Here is a 27822-nt window from a genome sequence, read left to right as displayed (position 1 = left end):
GGTGTGTCAACAACACTCTGCAGAGGACAGACGGCGTCTCTGGACGCAGAAGCAGCGGCAGCAGCAGCGGCTCCTTTCTTATTGGTCAGCGTCACGTCGCGAGCTGGACACGCACGGACCTGCCAGAGAATAAAGTCAAGATTAAAAGACAACAGTGGATATTCCGGTGGATTTACTTTATCTGAGAGTCGTGTTTTACTGTACATGCCAAAGCTGGGGGAACACACTGGAACACAACACACTCCTGTGCGAAGCTTCACAGTTTTCGCCACAATAATTGGTGAGTTCACTTTGTATATATATATGTATATTTATATACATATATATGTATACATATGTATATATATATATTTTTTTTTTTCTGAGGCAGCTCATATATGTATATATATATATATATTATATTTTTTAATTTTTCTGAGGCAGCTCATTGTTGTTTTGAGGAAATCGATTAGTGACAAGTCTATCGTGGATCGATAACAGCGCGGCACGCCGCTCTCACGTGAATTTTTAAATATGACATAATGAGGAGATTTTAAGATAATGGACCTACAGGTGTTATCGTAAGTTACGCGGAGCTGTTGTTTGTGTCGTTGTCTGCTTCAGACGCACAATAACAACACGGAGTGAATATTATATATTATCAGTGAATATTATATTGTTTGTAGACTAAACGCGAGAATCCGTGTGTATCCCCACAGATATACAAAGCTCACTTTAAGGTCTGAGGTAAAAAATAATGTAACTTCCACAAAGTTAAGATCTAATTTAAAGGTTTTTGATTGTGGCAGTTCTCCTGTTGGCCACTGGGTGGCGACAGAGTATCTTGGTTTTAGTGTTGAAGAGCCTGCTTGTGTAGGAAAACGAGTCTGAACAGTGTCCCTCTTTCTCTCTCAGGGTTATTTGGTTGAGGATTTTATTCATGGCCTCTTTTTTTTTTTACTGGAAACATTAAATAGAGGTTACAGTCTCTTACATGAAGGAAAATAACATACAACCCCTGAAATAACACATTCTTAAAGTATCCTGTATATTTCCTCCTGAGGAGAATACTTCCAGGATTGTTTTGCCAGTGAGTGTGTGAGTACAACGACTGCTCCTTCTATGCCAACCGAGGCCTTTAAAACAGCTGCTGTCGTGTAACTGTAGGTTTTCATGTTTACTCTCTCAGAAACAGAAACATGAAAGGAACTTAACCCCTTTAAATCGCTGTTTCCTTATGACCCTCGAATACAGATATCTTTCATGTCTTTGTGTGAGAACACGAGATAATAACAATAAACATTAGTAATAACACATCTAAATAGCTCGTTGTTTACACTGATCCAGAGATTATTATAAAGTGCAGGAATCGCTTTGCTGTGGTAAGAACACACACACACACACACACACACACACACACACACATTATATATATATATATATATATATATATTTGCTCTATGCTGTAATTTATTATGAATGGCTTTAACTCGCCTGTTCTCCACGTGGGTGTGGAGCAGAGCCTCCCATTGGCTAAGAGCAGCGGCGTCCTGAAGGAGCTCTCCTGTGATTGGCTGAGCCTCCTCGGCTCCTGTAGGCGTCTTTCGTCGATGGTGGAAGTGGGGGATACTTTGTAACAAATGTTCATTGTCGATATTCCGCCGGAGCTGCTGTGGGTATGAGTGCGCAGCGCGGAGCCTCTCGTTACTCCAGCCTCGTGTGTGTGTGCGTGTGTGAGGCTGTTGCAGCTCCTCTCTGAAGCTTTTTAAAGAGGAACTCGAGTTCTTTTTTCTTTTTTTTTCTCCCTTCGCTCTTTTTGTTTTAAAGCTACACGCCTTTAGCTGACAGTACGAAGAAGTGCTCGCTGTTCTTGGCATTTGCACATCTCATGTAGCATTCAGGAGGAGAAAACAAAGAGAACAGAGAGACAGAGAGAGAAAGAAAGAAGAAGCGAGTTTTTATGTAGTTTACATTCCTGTGGGGATTTTCTCATGGTATCGACCGGAGACGAGAAGGACCGGGTTTTATTGTGACTCTTGGAGAGAAAGACAGAAAGAAAAAAGGCTCCAAGATCAATAGACAGAGCGAGAGAAAAAAGGCAAAAAGCTGTCTGAATGCTGCCTTTGATTAAAAACCAAAATAAAGGACGATAGCCGAAGCGACGGGATCTTGCTCCACCATCATATTCCCATCTCTCAGTCTTCAACCCCGGCTCTGGTCGTCTCGTGTGTCCCCCTTCTCTGACCACAGGTTATCGGATGGACCAGCATCCCAGCGCCCGGAGCTGCACCAGTCGCGGGGCTTCGTCCTGCGAGGCCGTCCCTGCGGAACCCTCCATGAATCTGTACATACACTCCACCACCGGCACACGCTTCGAGCTCTCGCTGCCCCAAGAGGAGACCGTGGAGGGACTGAAGAGGAGGCTGTCGCAAAGACTCAAAGTACCAAAAGAGAGACTCGCTCTGCTGCACAAAGACACGTGAGTAAAGCTCAATGGAGATGTGTTTTGTTTTTTTAAATGCAGACTTTCTGTAAATGACAACAATCATATAAAACTCACCAAAAAGGTTCTGCTAAACTTTTTAGCCCTAGTTAATGTGTATTAATGTACATGCCATGTTTTTGTATTAATGTATTCATGTCTGAAGCTCTCTGGGGCTTCACACTCAACCTTGGCTGCTTCAGTCAACCAAACATTCAAGGAAAAACCACTGACTGTATTGGAATTGCACATATGGGACACACACACACACACACACACACACCAGTCACTGGAACAGTATTGACAACAAGGCGATCTGTAGACGTCCATTGATTCATACCTCCTTCATTATAAATACACAAGCGTGACTGAATTGCTAATGCTTGTGCAGCTCCTGTGTGTTAAACATTGATGGGCAAAGTCACACAGACTTGCTTCCCCCCCCCCCCCCCCACACACACACACACACGGTCCATGGTGTGATATGTGACTGCATCACAAGAGCTGGGTTCGTGGATGGATTTAGCTGTAAGTGTGTAATTACATGGCTGTAGCTTCTACCTTTGGTAGCAGAGTAACCTTTAATGGTCTCGGTGGGTTTCTGGGTGTGAGTGTATCGGCCGGCGAGAGCACATCGCGAGGGTGTAGTGCAGAAAGAAAAAAACCTTTATTATTAAAAACGAACCAAAACCTATTGTATTCAGTGTTTCCCAAATGAATCAGGCTCAGGTTAAATGAGCTAACAATAGTGCAGGTGGTGTTATGCAAAACGTTAAGGGGGTGGTTCCGTCTATGCAAACTGTCAGCATTGTTTTCAGCCCCTCCTTCTCCTCCCACCCACTGTAATCACCCAATAACTCACATCATTCTTTTAAAACCTGAAAACCCCCTTTTAATCCCCTCATGCTCCTCAAACCTTAAGACCTACAGCATGTCAGTGCTGAAGGCCTTTGTTCAGATTTGGGTCATGGGTGTATAGCAGGCTTTCCTTAACATCCTACACGAGCTATAGGAGGTAAAAAAAAAAAATATCTGGACCCGAGAGGCTTAAGTGCATCGTGACCTGAGAGAAAAAGGCTTTTTTTATATCCTTGAACAGATCTGGTGCTCTGCACAAAACACTAAGTCTTAAGACTTGCAGAAACAAGCAAGAAGTGTACATTTGCAATGTCAGTGATCATTCAGCACGGCAGGTTTTTTTCCATAATTATGGAAAAGGACAGTGTTTTGATTTCATTGTGCAGCTTTACGCTCCCCATTTCAACAAAATGCCAAAAGAAAATACTCACCTCCACTTAGGCAAGTGGCAGCGGTGCCAAATATCCACTGCGAGCAATTGTCAAGCTCCACTATACTCGAAATTGAAATATGACAGCCAAATCAATACTTCTCTTTCATGGCGCCTTTCACCCACGGCGCTTTTTTCGAAAGTAGATTTGAAGTCTGTCTGCTCCCCGCTTCTGGCTGAAGGGTGTTTGTGTGTCTAAAGAGAGAAGGTATTGTCATCGCAGTCTAATTATCTTGGTCTCTCCAACCCTGCAGGCGACTAAGTTCAGGCAAACTCCAGGATCTAGGCATCTCTGATGGGAGCAAGTTAACACTTGTACCAACAGTTGAAGCAGGATTAATGGTAAGTAAGACCTGTCTGACTTATTTGATTTCAGTCCAAATATTAAGAACAAATGCACTTTGCATTTCTAATACACCTTTTTTGACATCTATTCATTAGTGATTGCTTAAAATTAATTTTTTTTTCTTTCTTTCTGTGCAGTCTCAAGCATCAAGACCAGAACAGTCAGTAATGCAAGCCTTGGAGAGCTTGACAGAAACTCAGGTAAGAAACAGTTTCTTTGTGTTCTCTGTTCCCTGAAGTAAGATGGTGTATAAAGCAAAGTTTGATTCATACCATGGCTGCACTCTGTGCAGAGCTCTGGAACCCTTTTCTGTGTCTTTGCATAAGGAATATGGGAGGTTTTAGCTTTGGTCAAGTACAGCAGCAGCAGCCACAGCCCTGACAGAGACACACAGATAGGAGATGAGCAGGCTGCACAAGCCTCTTTGCTTGTTTAATCTCAGCCTCTTAAACAAGCCAAGCCAAGCTCGACATCCAATGTGAGCTGTTAGGATATAATAAGCAGCAACACCCTCCGGTATCCTAGTAACATCTGTGATAGTGTGTGTGCACAAGTGTTTGTGCGTGCACTGCAGGAAACTCGGGGTGAACACTGGGGCTTATTTGTGAGATGCTGAGAGGATGAGCACATAACACCCACTTCCACACTGCTGTTTAGATATTTATTTGTAATCTATCTCCAGACCTCTGTATTTCATTCTCCAATGTGCACACATGGACAGGCAGTGTTTCCAGGAAGTGTGCAGTGGCTGCTTGGAGACTAGAGCGTGTGTGGCCTCGCTAACTCATAAACAGTGTTGGATCATCAGATTACAGCCTTTTTTTTTCACTCTTTATTAGCATAGGGTTCCTGGAAGCCTTGCATGCAGTACACAGTCAGGCCTACACCGTGGGATATATATACGTACAGTGAAACATTACTGAGGACCCAATGCAATACGTTGTGTGTTTGAGTCAGCGTGGTATGACTCACCAAAGTGATCAATAACGAGAGTAAAACACACAAAAAAAAGGCATAATGTTCTGGCCGCAGAGTGAGCGAGAGCCGGATGAGAACGAGATAAGGCTGAATGCACACAGGCAACGGTGTGACGTATGAAACAACACTGCACAGCTGGCTGACTGAGATCAACTTCCTTTTGCAGTGTTTGGTAACACTGTTGTGTACGTAACTGCATCGATGATGCACTGCTGTGATGTCAGAGCGGGGTACAAAATGAAGAAATTGGACGGCTGCGGTTAGCAGACGATTTTTTGGCCTGGGAAAGGACATTTTACATTTTGCGCAGTTTTATTATCAGAGGAAGTGAGAGTATTGCCTTCACTCCCTGCTGATACTTTTATGGGTGGAAATCCTGGCCGTGTGTGTGTGAACTCAGCGTGCTTCTTGTAGCACCGACAGCAGATGACTGCGTGCGTAGGTGGATGCGTGAGCGTCTGGTCACTGGATGTTTGCATGTGAGAGTGGCCTGTAAGGAAGTCTATGCTGGCCGACCGTGAGTGACTGGCATCTTCAACTGCTGACCCAGCCGAGAAGAGTTCTCACTCTTGTCACATACTGTAACCCTATTCCTCTCTCAGGTTCATTATGACTCATGTGCTTGTGTTTTTCTCATAAATTGCTCACCCTGTGTTACTGCGAAGCATGTTTCTGTTGTGTTGTGTAGACAGAATGACGTACAGCGCAAGAATAATATCAGAGCAAAACCATTTTTAAAGGCATACTTTGGTGTGTTTTCATCTCGAGAAATTGATTCCTTTTAATAATTTACCGAGCGAAAGAGAAAGATATAAATTGCGGCGAGATTACAGATCCGAGTATGATTAGAAGAAAAAAAAAAAAAAGGAACACAAAAGCTTTTCCTCATTTCCTCTCTTCCACCAATGCTGGGGCTATCAAAAATCAATCAATGCACTTAGCTCTTTAAAAGTGTCTGACATGAAAACTGATATGCCCATATCCACCCTAAAATAGCAAAGATGAGATGTGGGCTGGTTGTTAGTTGTTCAAGCCTTAGACAAAGTGAACACCTGGAGCTTTTATAATTCATCACCTCACCTTATATTTTGGTCTCATTTCCAGAACTAGTGGTTTCCCATGAAGTGTGTAGTTTTTTCATGGACGACCAAGTGGGACACCTTATGTCTTCTCTCTTATCAGCACTCTTGAGGCAGCTTCAGCGAGCAGCAACCAGTCAGGCAGAACATGACAACTTCAGCAGAACACGTTGGGTAGAAAATGTCTTTTGGAAATTGAACCCCAGCAATTATTGAAATGGTACTTTTTTTTTTTTCTTTGCGCCATCTTCTTCCCTCTTCGCCCCGTTTCTGCTCAACAGCTCTCACAGGGCCCTATAATTTAAATATGCTGCGGTTTGCAAGTCCAGCAAGCTGCCTCGATGTCACCGGTATGGCTGACTTCTTTAGCAAGGACAATCCTGGCTGCCATAATTCTTCACCCTGGAATCTCTCTAGACTTATTGCATGACATCTAAGCTGTATTAAGCCACTGCCTCCTGACAGCCCGTCAGAATATAGTTCCCTGTACCGCTCTCCTCTCATTCTGTCTGCTAAATAGAGGTTGTGTGTACAGCTTACTTATGCAATCATGCACGGGCACACACACAGCCAACAGCATTGAAAGGATATATTTAAGAGGATTTCTGATGCTGCTTAGAGAATGAGAAAATGTCTGATCCGAGTAGTAAAATGAATGCATACTTACAAGACAGACAGTGAAAGGCAAATGAAAGCAATGTTCACAGTTTCTGGCCATATGTAGACGCCGACATCAGCCCTTCATATATTGATCTTGGCATTTGACAGAAAGAGAAGGATTATATGTCCCTCTCAGCACACAGGGACTATTTGCTCATTGATGCACATTGATGTTAGAATAAAAGCCAACCAGGCAGGCAGGCATCACCCTTACCATCCCCCCATTGCCCTTCCCCCATACAGCCACCTCTTTGTTCCTGTCTTAAAGCAAACCTGCCCAGCTGACAAACCCCTCAAACACACAACAATGATTGAGGGTCACTCTTTAAGTTTTGCTCTCCCCCACAATCCCCTTTCATCTGCCATACGTCCATAGTCGTCAGCTTTATTCAACTGAGTCCTGCTACAGCGATGCGCACGGGTTTTTAAATCAATGCACTGCCCAGCTGGAGCGAGGCTCAGTGGGCTGCAGATTGATAAATTTTGCCTTGAACACTAACACAGATTGCTTTGGGAGGAGGATGTGTGTTGCCATTCCAGATGTCCCAGTGGAAAATGCTGCCACATATCTGCTCTACTTTTCTCGCTCCTTCAGACAAGCACCTCCCGTCCTCATCCACTCCTCCTCCTCCTCCTCCTCCTCCTCCTCGAGGAACAACAGGCCTGGATGTGGCAGTTTTGTCATTGTGTCTAGAAGCAGACAGATGCAAAGTAGAAGAATCTTAATAATATGAAGGGAGTCACCTCTGGGTCACCATCACCTCATTTCCTCTGCGATACCTCCCTCAGGGGGTGCAACAGTGGGCCAGACAGGTGGCGCGAAAAAAGAATGGGAGAGCTTAGTTTGCACAAGTCATTCTGTGTCAGGTCATTCTATGTGTGTGTGAGCAAGTTCTGTAAGTTGGAGGAAATGTGGAAGATGAGTACATAGCAACTCACAATGAGAGACAAGAGCGTTTGCTCTCTACAAAAACTGCTCTGTACGTTTATTTATACTTGTCTAGATGCTCAAAAATCCAAATTTGTTACTCGGCAGCATCGACCTGTCCTTGTTCTTTGGAGTGTTCTGTGCTCATTAATTTGTTATTTAAGAATAAAACTACAGGAATTAATTTTGACGAATGTGTGTGGTATAAAAGACACAAGGCGGTACTCTTCTGTCGCTGTGAAGATGATGCCCCATATTGCTCGCTATATTGCTGCATATAGCTCGTTTACACTGATTCAACAAGTCGGCTCATTGTCACTTCAGCGCGTGATTTGAGGTGTGACGTGTAACACCAACGCGTGTTCGCGTCTATCCTGCCTTGATGGCTCCACAAACATCGATCCAGCTCTCTGACCACCTCCATTGCTAGTAAGACAGTAGAACAACAATGAACTCCCCCAATTAAGAATGGCAAAGTGGAATAAGACTGTAACCTCCCCGCCTTTAAAAGGGGCTGATTCAGCCTATTCAGTGTAAAATCCTGGCCTTGAAAATGAAATTGCATTAATGAGCTGATCATGCAGTATTTTGCACCTGTGTAATCCCCTTTGTGATGCTTTGGTGCACCGTAGGATGGAGATGTTGGGATGTATGGAGGGATTTAAGATGTGTTGTGGGGCAATTAAGGGAGAGATGGATTTTGCAGGGGATTTTATTGTCCTATTGTGTATTTGCATCTGTTTGCATGTGTGTGCCTCTGCCAACATCCATTTCTAATGTCTAGTGTCTCTTGTGTGTTCGCTCATTCAATGGCCAGGCTAGTCTTACTTCTCCACGTCTGAGTCGTGACCGTCATTGTCTTCCATCCCCTCGTGACACTGAGCTTTTGTGATTCAAGAACCAGGCGTCGTGACTAGGGGGGGTGACTGTGTGGGAGGATGGAGACCAGGAATATCACGTCTGATAGCCACCACCAAGTCTAATTGAAGTCAATTAGCCATATGCAATCTACTGTTGAAACAGAGAGATACGGTTAGAATACCCAGGTCGATCCACTAAGTCGTACAAAAACACATGCCGACTGCACGTGCTTCATGCAGCATAACACGAGACAGTGAAGAAGATGGTGTCCACGAACGCTTGCTTTTGATTATACGAGGAGGTCCATAGGTGCCTTCACATGTATGACTCAGTGCTCAGAGAAGAGCTTCAGATGATGGATCACATTTCCTGGAATGGAATGTGAGATTGAGTACACATGCGTGGCATGCTGTACTGATGTGGACCCTTCTCTTTGGTATGGCATGTGCTTGCATGTGGAACTGTGAAGCAGCTCTGCGCGGACATGGAATGCAGAAAGTATGTTTTCTTGTGCTGCTGCAGATGTTTAGAAGTACTCACACAGCGGTCCGCGTTAAATATAGATATTAATCAGCATTCAGTGGAGTGAGGTGAGTGTAAGCAGAATGCAGGCGAGTTACAGTGGATTACTTTGCTGAGTTAGATCTAATGTATAAGGGGTGGGCGAAGGATAATAGGCTTGTATGTGCATGTGCATCGGCTTGACGTAGCTTACCAGTTTGAGCTGAGTGTGAGGGTTGGTTTTCACAGGAACCTGATCGTCCTGAACTTTGCCATTCTGAGCTCTCTTTTTACTTGACTGATCAAATTTAGTGATGGCCAGCTGGTCTGCTCCTCTCAGTCCCCTCTGTTTCTTATCAGGCACTATTGCAGACACCTATCTTTCTAATGGGGCCTTTGAAGAGCCCCCTGGCTGCTTGTAGGATTTGGAGCATGATGCAAGTCATTGATTTTTTTCTTTTCCTGCACTCTTTTGAGAGTGTGTTATTGCATCTTTAGCTGCTGTGTGTTTGCACAGAGACTATCAATAGTGTCCTGGTGCGATCAAAACATCTAGGTCAACAGGCAGGTTAATAAGCAGCTTTTTGAACCATACATTTCGCCGTTTGACAGGTGAGCTGCATTGGAACCAGACTATGGCTAAGAAAATGTCTTCCTCCTCTCATGACCTCCCTCTCTCCACCCTCCTGTCCTGCCCTCCAGTCCTCTATCCTCTCTTCTTCAGCATAAAGCTGCTCAGTTGTTCATGAATGTCAGCTCAGTGCAGCCTCTATCTTTCCCTCCCTGTCCCTCAGCCTCTCTCTTCTTTCCCCACTCCTTATCGCCCTCCTTTAGTTTGCTTAGTGTGCAAAGGAAGAACGACTGCAAATGAGTTCCTTGAACCACAGGGACCCCAATAAATAAAACTGTCAGCTAGAGATGTCGAAAGGAAAAAAAAGTAGGAAGGAGCCAGAGGCACACTCTCACTGAATATTTCATCACCCACCATCAGTACCACCACTCTGACACCCTACCCCCATTGCCCGCATCCTCATCACCCCCCCCCCCCCCCCCTGCCATCCTTGCCCCCTCTCTTTCTCATGCCGTCCCTCCCCCTTTCCTTCATTTTTTTCAACTCCTCCATATCATATTCTGCCTTCATCAATACATGGCAACTGAAGCCTCCTGCTGCTGCTTATTAAAATACCAACCTCCTGGACCCAATCAGGCAAAACAAAATGGTTGATGCAATCAGCTGTGGGGTCAGTTGTTGAGCGGTGAACGCAGTTAATCATCAGCACCTTTATCTCCACGAATAGACCCTGTCATGCCACCGCACTCGTGCAGTTTCTGTTGAGCACAATCACCTATATACGTACTGTAGGCTGTTTCCAGCAAACACACACCTTGTTCTTCAGGCATGAGCTGCCCCTCTCTTTGCATACCATCGCTGCTGCATCAGAAAAAGAACAATGAAGGGCTGGTTTCTCTCCGTCTGCCTAAACACAACAAAAGTGGGGCCCTCCCCTCCCCTTGTCTTCCCGCATAGAAAAAGCACTACAGACCATAAGTTGCATTTGTAAAGGATTGGAATTTGTCGAGTGCCCTGTTAGGTACACAGTCGAAACAGTGGAGGAAGAGGAGGACTTAAAGACAAGCCTAGAAGCTATCTTTTGTTTGCCTGTGATGTTCCAGAAGGCTCTATCTGGTGTTTGTCCTGACGTCAGTGGTAGCCAGCCACATTGGCTTTCTTGGCTGGGCTCCTGAGAGCAGACAGACATGTTTGGACTGGAGCTGAGCTGCTAGCGGAGACCTCTGGGAATCGTTTGCTCACCAGCTCTCCAGCACTAGATAACAACCACCACCACCCTCCCCCACCCCACCCCAAACACACACATGCACACACTCACTCCCCTTGTTTCTCGCCCGGTCTCTGTCCGTCTGGAAGCGGCCTGTTGTTACCTGATCACTCTCACCTATCTCGCCTCTGGCAAGCAGGCAGGTCGAGCTGTATCACCCCCCGCCTCCTCCCCTCCCTCAGGAAACAGGCCCTATTTCAGGTGTTCCACTCCACAGCTCCCGGCTCCCAGCTTCACAAGCTGTTTGCTTTGCTTTTCTCCGAGCCTCGGGAAAATAGCATGTCCGTCGAAAACGTTGGAGGAGTGTAATTGTGAAGGTTTACTTTCTTGCTTTTGTTTCTCTTCAGAAGGAAAGGAAAGTGACCAATCAGATTATAGTAGTTGAGATGTCCTCTATCATTTCCCCTTGGAAATTAGACGTCTATGTTTATGTGGGTTTGTGGTTCTTTTTAAATTCTTGTCTAAAGATGACGTTGCGGTGCATGGTGTGTGTGTGTGTGTGTGTGGAGACCCTGTATGAGTCACATGCATATATTATAGAGGAGTTCTCCATGCGTTTTAGCTCTCATGTACGTGAGAGTATGCTGTGCCTGTGTGAGCAACCTCTAAGTTGACTTTATGAGTCAACGGCAAAGATGCAGAAATGAGGAGTGACAAAGATTGACCCGAGGAAGGGGAGAAGAGAAGAGAAGAGTGTGCGGGAGAGAGCCTGCCTCTCATGCAGTCTAATTTGAAGCCTGCCTTGTGGTGTTGGAAGCTCAGTAGGAGTACATGCATTTCATCTTGGTGGTTTTGAATAATCCACACCAGTCATTATAAAGATAATCAAGCCTCCTCTGTTTCTCCTGCTGTCACTCACTGTCAGCCCTTTTTTCTCACTTTCTCTCACATTGCTTGCACACATACACACATAGAAAATCACAGTGCTAAAGCAAAGGTCCTAACCAGACCTGGCATTAAGTGACATTTTGGATAATACCTTTCAAGAAAATTGATGTAAACAGATCTTCCGCCGCTCTCGTCATCTCATTTTGGAACAGTATGAACAAAACACGAGTCCATGACCACATTTTAGGTAGTGAGTGTGTAATTTAAGGTGCCCCCCCCCCCCCCCCCTGTTCTGTTTAGCTGCAGTTGCAATTTGTTAAGAGATAAAATCAAATGTGAAAGCAGGATCGAGGTGTTTGAGCTGTACCATAGACAAACACTTACTCTCTTCTTTTGGCCGTTTTCTCCCCCAACCTCCTCCCTCCCTTTGACTAAACACGGGGCTGGCGGTCCCCCTCAGGGCCACTGACTGTTGCTTGAATCCATTTGTGTGTTTCTGTTATGGGTTAGCAAACTGTTGACTCTCTTGACGGCTGTCAGTCACGACCATAGTCAGCGTCTCCTCCCCCTACTTTTCTCTTATCTTTCACACACCCACCATGGGTGGATTCTGCTTTCCCCCAAGGCCTCAAACAGAAACACACACACACATATGTGACCTTTTGTACATACATTTTCCCAGAGCAATTGCATGTAAAAACCCTGCCCCTTTCCCCACCCTTGCATCACACCCTGCCTTGGGCCTGCTGAGTTTATTGTCTTACCATGATGGGGTAATCATGGCGGGTGTGGACTGTATCAACAAGCTATTAGTGACTGAGTTTACACTCTGAAAAGGCTGAGTTTCTGTTTATCCTGCAGCTGCCTGTATGCAGATTTTCTTTTTCTGCTGCCTTAGCTGTTGATTATTTACGTGTTGAAAGCCAGCCATCAGATAATCCCAACCCCCCCTTGCCCACTCACCTGCCTCTCTTCTCTCTCCATCCTCTTTTCCACACCATGTCAATACCAATGTGCAAAGGTCACCCTGGCAACAGAGAGGCAGCGGTCGATAGAGAAATAAATAAGCAGAAAGGGAGAGAAGTGATGGAGGGCAGAGCCTGGTGGTTCATAGGGTTAACTACAGGCCAACGTCTCGGAAGCACACTCCAAAGGCTTCAGGGTCTACAGGGAGTGAGGCCTGTGCTCTCAATTGCTGTCTCTCGATGTATGTTTTATTACTTGTTTTCTCTTCCTTGTCATTAGTCTTTCTCTTCATCTCCCATCCTCTTGTTGCTCTATCTTCTTAATGTAGCCTTTGCTGCCACTTCTTTCCTCCTGTCACCCCATTCCTCCCCCTCCTCTCCGGGGACTGGAAGCACACAGGCAGTAAGGGTTGTAGAAACCTTTTTGGACAGAGGCGTCACTTTGTATTTGCCAGTGCTGTTTGTTTCTATTTGCTTCTATTTGTGGACAACCTGACGTGTCATTCCTGCTGAGTCTTCATGGCCCAAAGAAGCTTGCTGACCCTCCGATGACTCTCACATAAAAATACACACATGCATAGGCTTGTGCAGTGAGTGGTGATACACAGCTAGGGGGCCACAGGCTTGTAGGATGGGGACAAGAGAACTTTTGTTGCTTGTGAATCCCCTAGCCAATTTGTGACAACTTTGCTGTCCTGTGTGTGTATTTGTGTGTGCCCATCCGGGCCATGGGTGGATCAGTGGAGGCCTCCACACTCGGCTCTTGTCACCCATTGCCAGAGCTCCAAAAATGGGCAGCCCTTCCAGTTCCGCTGCAGACACCGGACAATTGGCCATTCTGTGTTTGAGAGGCAGACGGGGAGTATTTCCTGGACGTGGGACTGATTTTTTCAGGCCCTGGGCCAGAGAGAAGGGTGGCTTTTGTCTCTAAATGACACTGCTGACTAAGAACAGACTGAGGGGGTAGTGGGAAGAGAGAGATTGGGCTCTATTTGTGTTTTCCAAAAGGTCTCTTCACCCTGTGTTCCCCAGCAGATCTAAATAAGCCAATGTTACAGAGTAGTGATTGATTGCATTTGTGTGTGAATGAATCTTAAGGGCCTTCCACGATGTAGACTACTCATTTACAAAAGGGTCAGTGTGAATGAGGTGGTTTTGTAGTTTGTGTTGTAGTTCTTTTATAGTGTTCTGCATATTTTACTGATTGTCATTTTGCTTATTCACTATGTGTTAATACTAGATAATTTTTGTCAAAAAACTCAAGTTTTCTTTTTTTCTCTGTGCAGGTCAGTGACTTCCTGTCTGGCCGCTCCCCCCTCACCCTGGCTCTGCGTGTGGGTGATCACATGATGTTCGTCCAGTTGCAGTTGGCGGCGCAGCAGTCTGGTGGTCCCCAGCTACAGCACAGACACCTCATTACCCGTGGCAACACAGCAGAGACTGCAGTGGGACAGCCTACAGGGCAACCCCGTGTTCCCCACCCACACCCACACTCCCACCACCCCCCCCATCACCCTCACAGTCACCCCAGCCCCCACTTGTCCCAGCCTCACCCAGTCCCTCCCTCCCCATCTTCCCAAGGCTCCCATTCCTTCCCCCTGCCCTCCACACACCACCAGCCGCTCCCACCTATGTACCACCAGTCGGCCCCCTCTGCTCATTGTAGCCCCCCTACTCCTCCACCTCCACCCCACTCCCCTCGCCCGTCGCACATCCCTGGAAGTCTTTACCGCACTCCAGCTCATCACCATCATCATCATCACCACTACCACCAGCCCTCCTCAGGCCAACCCAGCCCCGACATTGGCCAGGCCAGCCCTGTAGCCCCAGTCGTCTGCCCCGAGGTAAGCCTCAAAGATACTGTTATTCAAATAATGGATAACATTGTATATGTTTGTGTCCTAGCTGAATTTAATTGAAGTAATTGTCATTGTAAGATGCCACCCGAGCCCTCTCATGACTGAAAAATGGAGGGGATGAGTTTATGCATGCAGAGTAGATACGTGAGGACAAAAAACAGCTGTACACACATGCACACACACATTCAACTCCACCAACCAAATTAGTTGTTTATACGTTGTCCACCTCCCCAAGTTCCAGCCAATGGTAAGAGAATAAGAACCAGATGTCAGTGGACGATGTGGGAGAGATGGTTCACAAACGCAACTCACAGACAGGCCAGTTTAGTAGTGAGAACAAAGAAATGGCAGTTCCCCATAAGGCTTTCACATGCATGATAACACAGAGGCTGTTGTATGGGTTTCAGTTTCACTTTCAGATGTCAGTTGAGTAATCCCAGTTGAGATAAGGTGCAGTAGTGGGGTTGTCAAGTTTGGTTGGGACTCAGGTTTGAGGTAACAGGATATCCATGGTGCTCTGGGCCATCAGCTGGCAGAAAGCTCGAGTTTCCGTTCCCCTTGAGGTTTCTAAGAACAGCTGCCTTTATTGCATAGGTTACTTACATAGTGGAAATAGTAGTTACAACACCCCAAGGTAAAGGTCACTTACAGAACTCACAGAGGTACCCTTAGGACAAAGCTGCATGATTTCAACATGATGTGACAGCTCATAAGCTATGTATAGTATGAATGTCTTGAAGATGTTGACACAGAATGAGTTGTGAATATTTTAGTAGATAGAGGTCCCAAGTTTTAAATGATCAAACAAACTGCTCTTTTTGATTATTTGACTAATCTCATGACAACTTTTTCAATTAAGCAAATTACTACTTATTTTTACCATTATTTAGTCAATATAACTAGGACTGCAACTTACAGTTATGTTGGTAGTCAACTACTTAACAAATAACAAAAAAAGCTTTGTTATTAATTGTTAACTGCTGAGGGTGGAGGTTTGTCACAGGCTTGACTGATTAATACTGACATACTCCAACCTTCAGACTAACTGTAACTGACTAACTGTTAGGTGGACCAACCCTGTCCCACATAAGGAGACAGGTTAGTTGGGTGAGGAGTTACAGGAAATGAGGTTTGTTGCTCAAGTGTTCTGCACTGTAGAAATGCCTGGACAATGAGCTAAGCTAATATAGCATCTGCATATGAACACAAGCAATCAACTGCGTCAGCTCGACAGTGACCAGTGAACATTAACGTGTTTTGTATCTTCAATAATACGACATGTTAATGTTTTATAATCTACTATACTACGCAAAAGTCTTTTAGAATGCTTTTCTTAGCAATGCTATTTTATTACCATATGGTATAATCAGTTCTCAATTACTTGCTTTCTTGTAACTGGAGAGGAACAGTAGTAATTTAGTTTAAATCTGTGTTTGTTGTGCTATTTCCTGATGAGAAATATCTGCTGTGAAAAAGGTCTGCTACACAAGCTTTATTCAAGACATGTTTGATCATTACATGCACATGTTGTCGGAGTTAAACTCATTGACAATTTGTTAGTATATATTAGACTAACTTTCACTCATATCTTTCCCATCCAAATGCCAATGATCACAGAATAGACATCAGACATGAAAACAACAAAGCTGGCAGTTCACTGAGACTTTTGCCAGCACTGCATGTCGTTGATTATGTTGACTATTCATAGCAGCCCTAATGTGTTGTTCTGCTTACAAATCTCATTGTGTGTCTTTTTCCCCTTCAGGCTAACTGCAGCTCCAACAGCCCCAGCAGTGGCGCCAGTCCCTTGTCACGCTCCCGTAAACCTGGTGCCATCATTGAGAGCTTTGTCAACCATGCTCCCGGAGTCTTTTCAGGGACCTTTTCAGGTAAGGGACCCTGAGCTGCCATTAAGATTTATTGCAATAACCATTCACATAATTGGATCCACCTGAAAATCTATTCTCAACCCCCTTCTCCCAGGCACTTTGCACCCTAACTGCCAGGACAGCAGTGGGCGTCCAAGGCGAGATATTAATACCATCCTGCAGATCCTCAACGACCTCCTGAGCGCCACACGCCACTACCAAGGCATGCCCCCATCCCTCACCCAACTCCGGTACCAGACCCAGTGCGCTTCCCCAACTTCACCGACCCCGCCTCCTTCACCCCCAGTCACTGGTGTGACAGGCCTCTCTGCCAAAGCTACCTCTGTGCCTCCCGGCAGCCCTAGCAGCCCTCCGCCGGCTCTTCATCCCCTGGTGCAGTGCCAGAGCCAGATCCGTATGTGCAAATCTCCTGGTAAGAGACTCTACCACGCGCTCCTGCTGCTGACTCTAGCATGTCTGAACACAAAGACACTCATAATAAGCACACACACAAGCCATTGTGAGTCCCTTGTAAACCTTGTGAAGCAGATGTTCAGCAGTTGCCACGGCTTTGGAGGAGTGTGTGCAAAGACTGCAGTCTGGAGCCTTCTGTTTTACTCAGCCCTTCTCCTCCATTGCAGGCTACAAGAGTTTATTCTCATCTTTATCTTTCTTTCTTTTCGCATTGTAGAAGCACTTATTCTCGTAAAACAAATTCTGACAAAGCTTGTAATATAAGATTATAAAAGTCGGTTTAAAGCACAAAAACAGTCACACGGATATGGCTCTCTTGGGTTTTGAAGCAGAAGAGAAGAGGAAGCGATGTAGGGTGGGGGGGTTGTCTTAGTAATGCAACACAAGCCTCTTTAGACCTGTTCAGTCAAGCTGCACTTGTCAGGCAGTGGAATTGGCTTTTGTTTTTGTGCACCAAGGAGATAGGTTTACCCCTTCAAGCCTGGGCTGGGCCATGTTTAGATTAGATTAGGCTTCTGGTGGTTTAACCTACCTCTTAAGGAAGGGTTGCAGCTGGGGCGTGTATGGGCTGGGCCACATTGGGACTGGACAAACCCTGCCATACTAGTGCCCTAGGGCTGGGTCTATGCAGTTGCTGGAGTTCAGATACCGTTTAGGGACTGGGTTTGGGTGTTTTAAAAACTCCTTTTCCTTGCAGAGACACAGGATGTTGAGTGTTCGACAGATGTCCAGTCCTGATAACATTCAGTCAATGTTGTAAAGGTTAGAAAGACTGTGCAGAGAGAAACAGCATTGTCCTCTGTTGTCTCCTTATCTCCTGCTGAGGAAATTGAGCCGGTCTTTGGTGAGCTGTTGTTAGCTTGTGTTGTGTAGTCGGACTGGGAGGGTTCGGGAATCCAGTGATGAATGTTTCATGTTTTCTTTTGTTAAAAAAAGCAAGAGCATGCATCTCTCTTGTCTTACTTGCTCGTTATGACCTTGGGTTGCAAGCACAATGGCGTCTTTAAGCTGTAGCAACTGAATACTGATCGTCCAGGAATGTCCTGTATTCCTCTGCATTACTCTGGGCGCCTTTACAAGTGTTCAATGAACAGTTGGAATAACATAGACTTATTTTCCTAACTCAGGGAAGACCTTTCCTTTGCTGCCCCCACCTACTCACAACTCCCGTTCCCCACGTCTCCCGTGCTTGTCATCTCTCTTCGTCTACACTGAGCAGCCCACACTGTTTCCCCCACTTGCTGTCCAAAAACAGCTTTGTCTGTAAAATCCATCTCTCCTTCTTTCTCTCTCTTCCGCCTCCATGTCTGCGTTGTGCATTAATACATTGTCTGCGTTCATTTGGCCTTTAAGTAGATAGATTTATTTCGAAATGCAGCTCTGAAAAGAATTTGCTTTGTGAAGTAAGTAGAGGGCAGTAAGAGGAGGAGGACACGGAAGAGGAAGGCTGCAAAAATCACAATACTAAACTTCCATTCATCATATCAGTGTAATATCCTGTCCATCTGTATACTTACTTCTGACTGATTAATCACAGAAGAAAAAGAAAGGGTGAAAGAGTAGGCTTTTTTCCTATCAACTTCTATCCAACTTCCTCCTCACAATGTCATTTCCAGAAAGTGATGTGAATGGTTAACCTGTCCAAGCAGGCACAGTTCAGTGCACTGAGACAAAGAACTTGGATTTTTTATTTTTGGGGACACAAACTGCGTGCCTTTCTGTATCCTGTTCCACATGCTAGCGTACGGAAGCCAGTGACTAAGGCATTCTTATCTGCCGACACCTGACGGAAGACTTACTGGACTTAACACAGCGGCTTAACTCTGCTTCACAGAAACCTGCCTTCATTCAGCTACAGGAATAACCCGAGCTTCCCATCTGAGTGTGTTTGTGTGTGTGAAGTGAAACTCAGGTTGAGACAGCCTCTTGAAAATGTCACATAGCTTGGCTGTCTCCTGAGAGCATTTACCCTTTCCACTGCAAGTTCATGTGTGAGAGGGAGAAGACAAGCGTAAATAAAAAGCTTGAACACACACATACACACACACACACACACAATCTCACTTTCCATAACTGCCTGGTTAAAGGCTTGGGTGACTAGCTTGGTTTCATGGCATTGCTGCATAGTATTGCTGAGTGTGGGGATTTGTCAACCCAGGACTCATGTTGGGTTTGAACAGGAGGGCTTTAGGATGGCCTGGCAGGCTGATTGTTAGCTAAATTCCTTTACTGAGTTAGATGGACACCTCCTCCTTCCTCCAGCCCTCTAGCCCCCTGACCATCCAAACCTATTGTGCAGGGGCCAGGGCCAGGGGCTGCATACAGGGCACCAGGCTGAGCCATTATGGGGCAGATGAGGGGAGGGAAATGGGATTATAGGGCTGCCTTTTAGTTCCACTCCCATTGCAGCTGCCTTAGTTCAACAGAGGCAAACAGAGAGGGGCAAAGCAGGGGCAAAGTTAGCTCTGAAAGCTCCTCCAGCACCCCCTTCCTCTCTTGTGTCCCTTCCGCATCCCTTCAAAACCCCCCCCATCCACTCTTGTCCCCTTTCGATTTGTCAGGTCACGTTAGCTTTGTGGTGGCTGGGACTGGGCAAGCTAAAGGAGCAATGAGGGAGGGCAAGGGAGATGGGGAGAGAGAGAGAGAGCGAGAGATCCTATGTACACAACCTCACTGAGTCCTGTATTTAAGCCTTGACCCGCATGACTGAGAAAACTTACATTATCTGCCGGAAAGGCTGTATGCCTCTGACGTCGCTCACTGACGTTTGGAGTAACACATGTGCAGCTGTAATTTAGCACATGCCCTAGCGACTCAGCTCAGGGCTCCGCTATCTCGCTGAGCCAACAAAGCACATAAGGTGCCCTTTCATTATCAACAAGGGAAGAGAGAGAGAGAGAGAGAGAAAGAGAGAGAGAGAGAGGGAGAGAGAGAGAGAGAGAGAGAGAATGCAAATTAAGTCAAAAAGTCATTGAAGAGCTTGTGTTCCTGCCGGGCAGTTGATGCCCTTTCACTGTGCTGTCAAATGCTCATATTAGCTCTGATTTGATTGGTTGCCTCACTGCATGTTTGATAAGTTGTTTTTTATTGGTAGGAAAAGGAGAGCTTGTTTTTTAGGCCAACTTTCCCATGAGACACTGACCAGTTCCCTAACCCTTGTCTTCAGTTGGTCAAGTGGATATGGAGTACTTGGTCTGTTTTTGAACGGAAATGGCTCAGTCCACTTTAGCCCTGAATAAGTCAGTTTAAGACATAATCTCAAGCCTCATGTTTAGTCGTTACATCATTAATACAATTTTATTATGTTATTGGCCGTCTTGGTTACTGTTGCAATTGTATAAAGTGAGGTGAACCAATAAATCAGTGTTTTCATTCATCATCTTAAAGAGATATTTAGATGTTAGAAAAAGCTTTTTTCATCTCTTGATCCCTTTAGGCTGCTCTGGTCATATAACAGCTGATTTGAGTTTGAATACCACTGTAGTTAACGTTCCACGCATATTTTTTGTTTAGACCCAGAGCACAGACGGAGGCATCAGCAAGAACACACAGTAACACATAAGGAAAGCAAGGCTGACTTTGCAGCAAAGTGATTTTATTTTCTCCTCACTGTCTCTGTCCTTCCTCTCCTTGGATGCTGAGCAAACACAATGTTCTCTCTGCAAGATCACAAGACTTATCAAGGCAAACAAACAAACAACAGCACTAAGACAACGGCAAATGAAGGCCAATCTTTATACAATCAATAAAAGGAGAAGCTCCTTTAATCTCCCTCCACGTCCTGCACACAGCAGCCCCCTCCCCTTTTTCTCTAACACCATCCACTGCCGCTCCTCCTCCTCCTCCAACACCCACTCCTCAATTCCTCAATCCTTCCTCTCTATCTCAGTCCATGCTGTGTTGCTGGACTGGACTCCAAGGCAAGGAAAACTGACTGACCCATCAATTATTCATAGATCACCCCTTCTTTCTCCCCTGCCTGGCTTACTCTACAGAGCGTGGTGTAGTTACAGGGCCAGTGTCGAGGGTGTTCAGGAAGTAGCGTTTTGAGATGGAAACACTTGTTGCCTGGAATTGAGAGCTGTGTTACTGGCAGGCAAAATAGTTTCCTTCCTCTCTGTGCCCTTGACCTGTGTTGAGCGTTTCTTAAGAAAAGATCTGCCGTTGCTTAATCATCTGTCTTTTCAGAGTCAAGCAGGGCAGACTCTACCCCCCCCCCCCTCTCTCTCTCTCTCTCTCTCTCTCTCTCACTCTTTGTCTCATTTATCCCCAATGTCTCTCATCCACCCGTTTTCTGGGTCCTCCAAGGTTATTGTGCTCACGTCAAACCCAACTATCTGCAGGCAGGCTCGGGCCCAGCCTGTGTGTGTGTGTGTGTGTGTATGTGTGTATGCATGCTGTGTGTATAGTCTGTCCTTCTTAGCCAACCCTAATAATAGCCCTACTGTCATAAACATAGTCTGGAGATCCCTGCGGCCAGCTGTGTCCGGCCCAGTCGCCCAGGGCTCCGGTAGTGACGCTGATGAATGGACACACATACACACCCGCACACACACATACACACCCGCACACACACACACACACACACATTTGGTTATGCTCCAAGCACATTCCCAGAGCTTTTGCCAAGCCAAAGGCCACGACCTCCTACAGCACCACCAAGCTGCCCTTTATGGTGTGTGTGTGTGTGTGTGCATGTGTGTATTTGTCTGGGTGTGTGTACCCTGTCAGGACCAGTAGTCCTCCAAAACCTGGTCCTAATAAGGCAGAAGCTAATTTCTGAAGAACTGGCTAAGTTAAGGGTTTACATTTGTCTTGTTGTTAGGTTAAGGCGAGGGTGAGGCATTCACTGGTGAGGGATAGTGCTTTGTTTTGGCTGTCGAAATGAATAGATGTCAATGCATTGTCCTTAGAAGAATAGCTGTACAAGCGTGTGTGTGTGTGTGTGTGTCGGTTTGTTCTTGTTGTTGTTATGCTCATAAAAGCATCCTTTGTGGAAAAACAGGATCATGACTTTTATCAGATAATGATAAAATTTAAACTGAGACACCCCGAGGACAAACTGTACCAGAACTAACTCATACTGTATAGGGGCATTTGTGAGTTGGCTCTGTGCCTTTTCATTGTGCGCGGCCATATTTTTCGACATCCCCGAGGGTAGCAGTCAAGGCAGGAGGGGAATAACGGGGGGAAAAGGGAGGACCAGAGGGGGAACAAAGCATTGTATGTGTCTGTCACATGGAGCCGAAGCAGTGGAACAATCGCTCTAATGTTGGAGAACCCCCCCCCCCCCTCTGATTTACCCCCTGCTTTCCTCAGATGACATGCTGCCCTCACACACACAACATCTGGATGCACACACATTTGTATCAGGACACAGAGAAACCCGCAGTCTGCCTTTGTGGCTGAGCGTAACGTGAAAAATGTTCTTTTCTGTCTGCGCTGTGCCAGTGTTCAAACTCTGTCTGTTGTCAGAAAACAGTTGATTTAAACGACAGCAGTTTATTTCTTTAGTGTGCACTGTGGTGAATATTTATAGCGGGGGTGCAACGCTCGATCTGATAAACAAATGAGGGAAAAAAGGTAAACTAAGCCCACACAGAGTCCGGAATTCAGTTGGAATGGGGATGGAGCGGGCAGGATCGATTCGGAAAAAGTGCCACCTACAGCGGATCCTTTACCCTCCACCTCCATCCTTTTTTAACCCCCACCCCCAGCTCCCCTTCCTCACCCCTGAGGGAGGAATTCCTTCACCCACAGTATGCTATCACCCCTCCACTCCTCCACTTCCCCTTCTTCATGCTGCCGCACCTAGCTGTCTCTAGGGAGACATGGGGCAACAGCTAGAGGAGGGAGGAGGAGGAGGGTGCTCTGTGTGTGTGTGTGGTGGAAGAAGTGGGGGGGAAGGGAAGATGGTGGTGGTGGTAGTGGGGGGGTGTTGGGTCAATGAGCTGAGAGTAGGAAGCCACAGCCATAATAAAGAAAAAACTGAAGAAGAGAAAAACCCAATCCCTCCCTGTCTCTCTGCCCGCTTACAATTTCCATTCGCTTGCATTTTCTATTGAAAGCCAATAGCGTTGTCCCGGGCCCTGAGATGGATGGCTGCACTAGAGCTAAGGTTTAATCAATAGGTCTTTTTAATTTGCCATCGATTCGCGTTAAAAGCTACTGCGGTTGTTGCTGCTTCTGCTGTGTGTGTGTGTGCGTGCGTGCACCTGTGAGTGCTTGCTTGTATTATGCAGTTGTGTGTGTGTGTGTGTGTGCACGCGCTGCTCATGTGTGTCCGTATGAATACATGATGCTAGTGTGTGTGTGTGTGTTTGGCTGTGAAACAGAGGCAGAGATGGCCGATGTGCTTCGGCGTATCGACATTCTAGCCCCTTTATTTAATTATTTAATTCCCAGACAGATACTAATGGAGCTGGCTAATAGATTGCGGTTGCTTTCCCTTCCTTCCAAGCTCCCGAATATACATATAAATGGCATTAGGCTCGGCTCGGTCACTGAAGGAGAGGATTCACAGTGCGATTCGAGGCCTCTCCCTCGAGACTGCATTCTCCTATAGGCACATCAACAGCTAGAAATGCACTTAGCAGCACACCCAGTCACTGAGGCACGTCAGCTGCAATTACACATGCACATACCACAGACTGTAATCTGAGAGTGTCTTCTCTGGCCTGTGTTTGTACATTTTTTGCCGTTGTTATTGCTTCTCAAGGAGATTCATGCTAAAGAAGGTCTCCCTGCTCAGCGATAAGAGGATGAAACGGCACCGAGGGGGCAAATGATGCTCAGTGGGGGAGATTAAGCACTAGATTCCACTGTAGCATTGTGTGAATGTTGTGTGTCAGAGCCAAGGGAATGATCCTACTTTGTCTTATCATTACCATCAAGGCCGTGGGGCTTTATCTACCACCTGCCAAACACGCACACACACACACACATATTGACATCCTCCTCAAACCTGTTATTCTGTTAACTCCTGCTCATGCAAACAAAAGCCTAATGAACCATCTCCCTCCTCCCTCGTCTTTTTTTTTTTGTCCAGGTGACCGCGTGCGTCAGACGGAGAACCGCGCGACTCGCTGTAAGGTGGAACGCCTGCAGCTGCTGATGCAGCAGAAGCGTCTGCGCAGGAAGGCCAGGAGGGACCAGCGTGCTCCTTATCAGTGGCTGCCCAACCGCAAGGCTGGACGCAGTAACAGCAACAGCAGCATGTCCAGCGACGGCTCCCTGGACCTGGACTTTGACGATTCAGTGTGGAAACCCGATGTCAAGGCTGATTTGAAGTCTGAGTTTGTCATGGCCTGAACCGCCTGATCCCTCGTGCACGGAAACCAGATTCAAAGATGGTGCAAAGCATTGCTCGGGATTTGCTTTACGATTAATCTGAGCGACTGGATTAGCAGGAGGTGACGCCGAAACTGTGTGAAGATGTCCCGAGCAAAAGTGGAAATCAAAGTTGTCCATGCGACTGGCTTCTGTCACATGAAAAAAAAAAAAAAAGAAAGGCTCCCTGCAGACTTTAATCCCACTCTGTCCTTCACAGCTGACCTTGTGAAAACAGCAACATTACAAACAGTACCTTACCTTCTTGCCATGCTTGGATTTAAAGAGGCAATGACTGGACTTTAACGGTGTACAAGACTATTTTTTGGTGGGGTATGATCACAGAGACCATACCTAGACTTGAGCATAGCAGAATTCATTTGGTGGTGGTGGTGGTGTTATTTTCAATTTTTGTTTTTGTTTTTTCAAAGATTTGCTTTTTTTAAGGAGCACTCTGGACAGCAATGAAGAGATCCACACTGGACTTACTCAGAAAACAGAAGCACCAGAGGCTTCCATGTTTCCTAATTGAAAAAAGGCAGAACTGCCAAACTATGGATTATTCCAATGGGCATTCTTATTGATCTCAAACTCACCAACCAGAGTCCAGTTTTTACCTGTTATGGGGTGGTTATGTTTTTTGTTTATTTCCCTTTTTTCATTTTGAAACATACTATTATATTTTATAAACAAAAAAAAATATGTAGCATTGTTCACAAAGCATTCAGGTTTTCATGTAACAGTTGAAAGTAGTTGTTGATTTTCTTGATTTATAACGGTTGGTCAAAGTGTGCAAGGACAAGGTGGAGGGTGGGGCCTGATATAGAGCGACAAAAATGAATATGGAAGTATTGATATCAACCTCAGTGACATAGGGTATCGATAGGAATGATTAATGAATAAATAAAGTGAATTAAGATTAACAGAAAGTGCTTTAGAGGATTTTAAAATCTTTAAAATGTATATGAACATTAAAAATCTATTTTTTATTTCTCTTCCTATCTGCTGTTTTCAAAAAGCAGCAGCCCTCTGTGGCTTTAGTCAAGTCATTGACTACTAACAAATACATCCATTCAATCATACATTAGCCTGTTCATGAACTATAGCCGTGTAGACACAACACATGATATGGAAAGACCCTTTTTATCCAGTCGGCCTCATGTCTCACAGACCCCAATTGACTTGTCGAGGGTTTGTATTAGTTTGTGTACATAAATGTGACAATTGGCAAAGGTTTATGAGGGTGTGTGTGTGTGTGCATGTGTGTGTGTTTGAATTAAGTGTACATTTATTTAGAAATCCCATGTTTTTTTTATTGGTTGTCTTCTCTCTGTGGACCCCGTAGTTTCTCAAAGATTAGCTGCAGTGAATGCTTGGGCCACCACTCGATATCATAGCAGGATAAAAGTTCCAAATTGTTCCAGTTCAGACCAATTTAATGTCTATTTATCTCAAGTCCTCATAATAATGACTATTTTTTTATCGGCAAAGAGGGAGAAGAGGTTTAGATACATACCCAGCGTCATGAACTAGTGCCTCCACCAGTACATCCATTTACATATCAGGTTAGGCCTTTCACAGTTTTGCTGCTACACATGGGCACTTCAAATGAAAAAAAAGAAGTCAAAATGAAATAAAATAGTAACGTAAATAAAAGCGGGAGGGGAAAAGTGACTTTTCTTTGCATGCAGACGTGTGAAATTACACTGATCTTTTTTCTACTGATGGCAGATTTAAAAAAGAAAAAAAGAAACTGGTGCTGTGGGAATGAAGGTTAACAACATGCATGAATTTGTGAAGAAAATAAACAATGCTGCTTTTGTTGGTTAGGTTTTATTTTGTTTTTTTGTAACTTTTTTGTTTTTCCTTCTTTCAATGTGAGAACAACAGTGTCCTGCTAAAGTATTACGACGCAAAACCAAAACAGATGAAGTTAAGTGTGGACTCGGCTCAGTTTTGTTTGCTCAGCACTGAACATTCCTGTTGTGTGACAATGAAGATGATGATGAGCAAAGAGCAACTGACTCTCTCTCTCTGTCCTTACTCCCTAAACGCTGACTCTAAACCCCCCCAAGGACTCTCAAGGACCCAGACAGCCTAAGAACTGTTAACCCCACCTGCGCTCCATGCAGCCTGAACACCAACCAAGGCTCTTGTGGATGTATTTTCACAGGGAACCATCAGGCCGGCAGATTAACTGTACTGTCTATTTAACCTACTCAAGAGAAGCATCTGTCTGGCATCTGCCTCTTTTATCCGTCTGTTTGTCTGATCGAGTGACCACCCTACCACAATTGCACTCCCAGCGATTGCAGTGAGAGATTACCTTTTTGGTGAGCCTCATCTTTTTTTTAAGTGGCCTTACCTTTCACAGACACTTGGGGACAATGGGGACAGGATTTTATTTTGTTTTTTTTACTTTCTGTTTTTATCATTGTCGGAGTCGTTGTCTCCAGGTTTTTTGTTTTGTTTTGGTCACTGAGGACACTGGGCATCTGTTGTTTAGTGCTTTTAGCTGGTGGAGTCTCTATTATGTCAAGGCTTCTGTGCCTTAAAATTGTTGCCCTTGCAGTGACGGTGTCAGATTTTAAGTTTGTTTTTAACTGTTCGATACACAACTGAGTATTCGCAGCCATGAGAGTCATAGATGTTCGGGGTGAAACGTGTTTGGGTGAATCAGGAAGTTGGTTTGCCTCAAATACTGCTTTGTCCCGCCTCTTGTTTTGTTTTCGCTCGTTTGTCTCCGTCATTCAAACCTCACATCCCTCTTAACTCAGTCCTCCCACCAACAAGCTGCAAAAATCTACAAATCTGTAATCTGTAACTAAGATGGCAAAAAAAAATCCCCAGCCCTAATTCAAAATAAGAAAAGTCCTGTGAGGACTCCAGACTACATGCACTTGCTGTTTCCTTGGATACAACATTATAAAAGGACGGCATTATCCCCTGCCCCACCCAAATTTTTATTTAATTTCTTTTTGTATATGTATAAACTATACTCTGTGTGTGCCTCACTTCTGTGTGAAACTCAAAAAGATGAAACGAAACAAAAAAGATGACAAGCATTACAGAGAGTTTAAAAAAGATAAAATTAAAAAAAAAAACAGTATGTTGGTGGAATTCTGGTCATGTCATTTAAGTTGCCTGTTATTTCTTGTAGCCAACTATTGAAAATAACAGGATTCAAGAATACAATTTACAATGTTCTAGCTCTAGACCGGTGTAGCACATGTGTGACTGTATTAATTTATGAAACCAAAATGGTAACTGTGAATTATGTATTTCTTTGTGCATTTTTTTTTTAAACAGGGGAGATGGTTGTCGGGACACAGCAGCAGCTGATGTCTGAAAAAAAAAAATAAGTCTTTGTTTTTGGTGGAATTTAATGGAAACAAGAATGTGTTTCCAAAAAAGAAAAAAATTAAAAAAAAAGAAGAAAAAAAACCGAAAAAATATATGAATATATTTTTTTTCTTAAGCAATACATTTCAGTGTGACTTGTGATAGAACATTTTTCTTTTTTTAGGTAATAAATAAAAAAAACAAAATGAGTACATCA

The 27822-nt window shown here is 45.0% G+C and overlaps 1 protein-coding gene across 1 annotated transcript; it reads left to right on the top strand.

Moving 5' to 3' along the window:
• Nucleotides 1-27822, top strand: midn (midnolin). Its single transcript, XM_058637871.1, has 8 exons — nt 1-280; nt 2230-2458; nt 4004-4091; nt 4233-4295; nt 14020-14577; nt 16358-16481; nt 16576-16893; nt 23983-27822. Exons 1-8 carry the CDS (start codon nt 205-207, stop codon nt 24243-24245), a joined length of 1719 nt encoding a protein of 572 aa, XP_058493854.1. The 5' UTR covers nt 1-204; the 3' UTR covers nt 24246-27822.

This window comes from Solea solea, chromosome 9 (assembly GCF_958295425.1).
Source record: "Solea solea chromosome 9, fSolSol10.1, whole genome shotgun sequence".
Lineage (NCBI taxonomy): Eukaryota > Metazoa > Chordata > Actinopteri > Pleuronectiformes > Soleidae > Solea > Solea solea.
The sequence above is the reverse complement of the archived record's forward strand: the minus strand, read 5'-3'. Positions and strand labels throughout refer to the sequence as shown.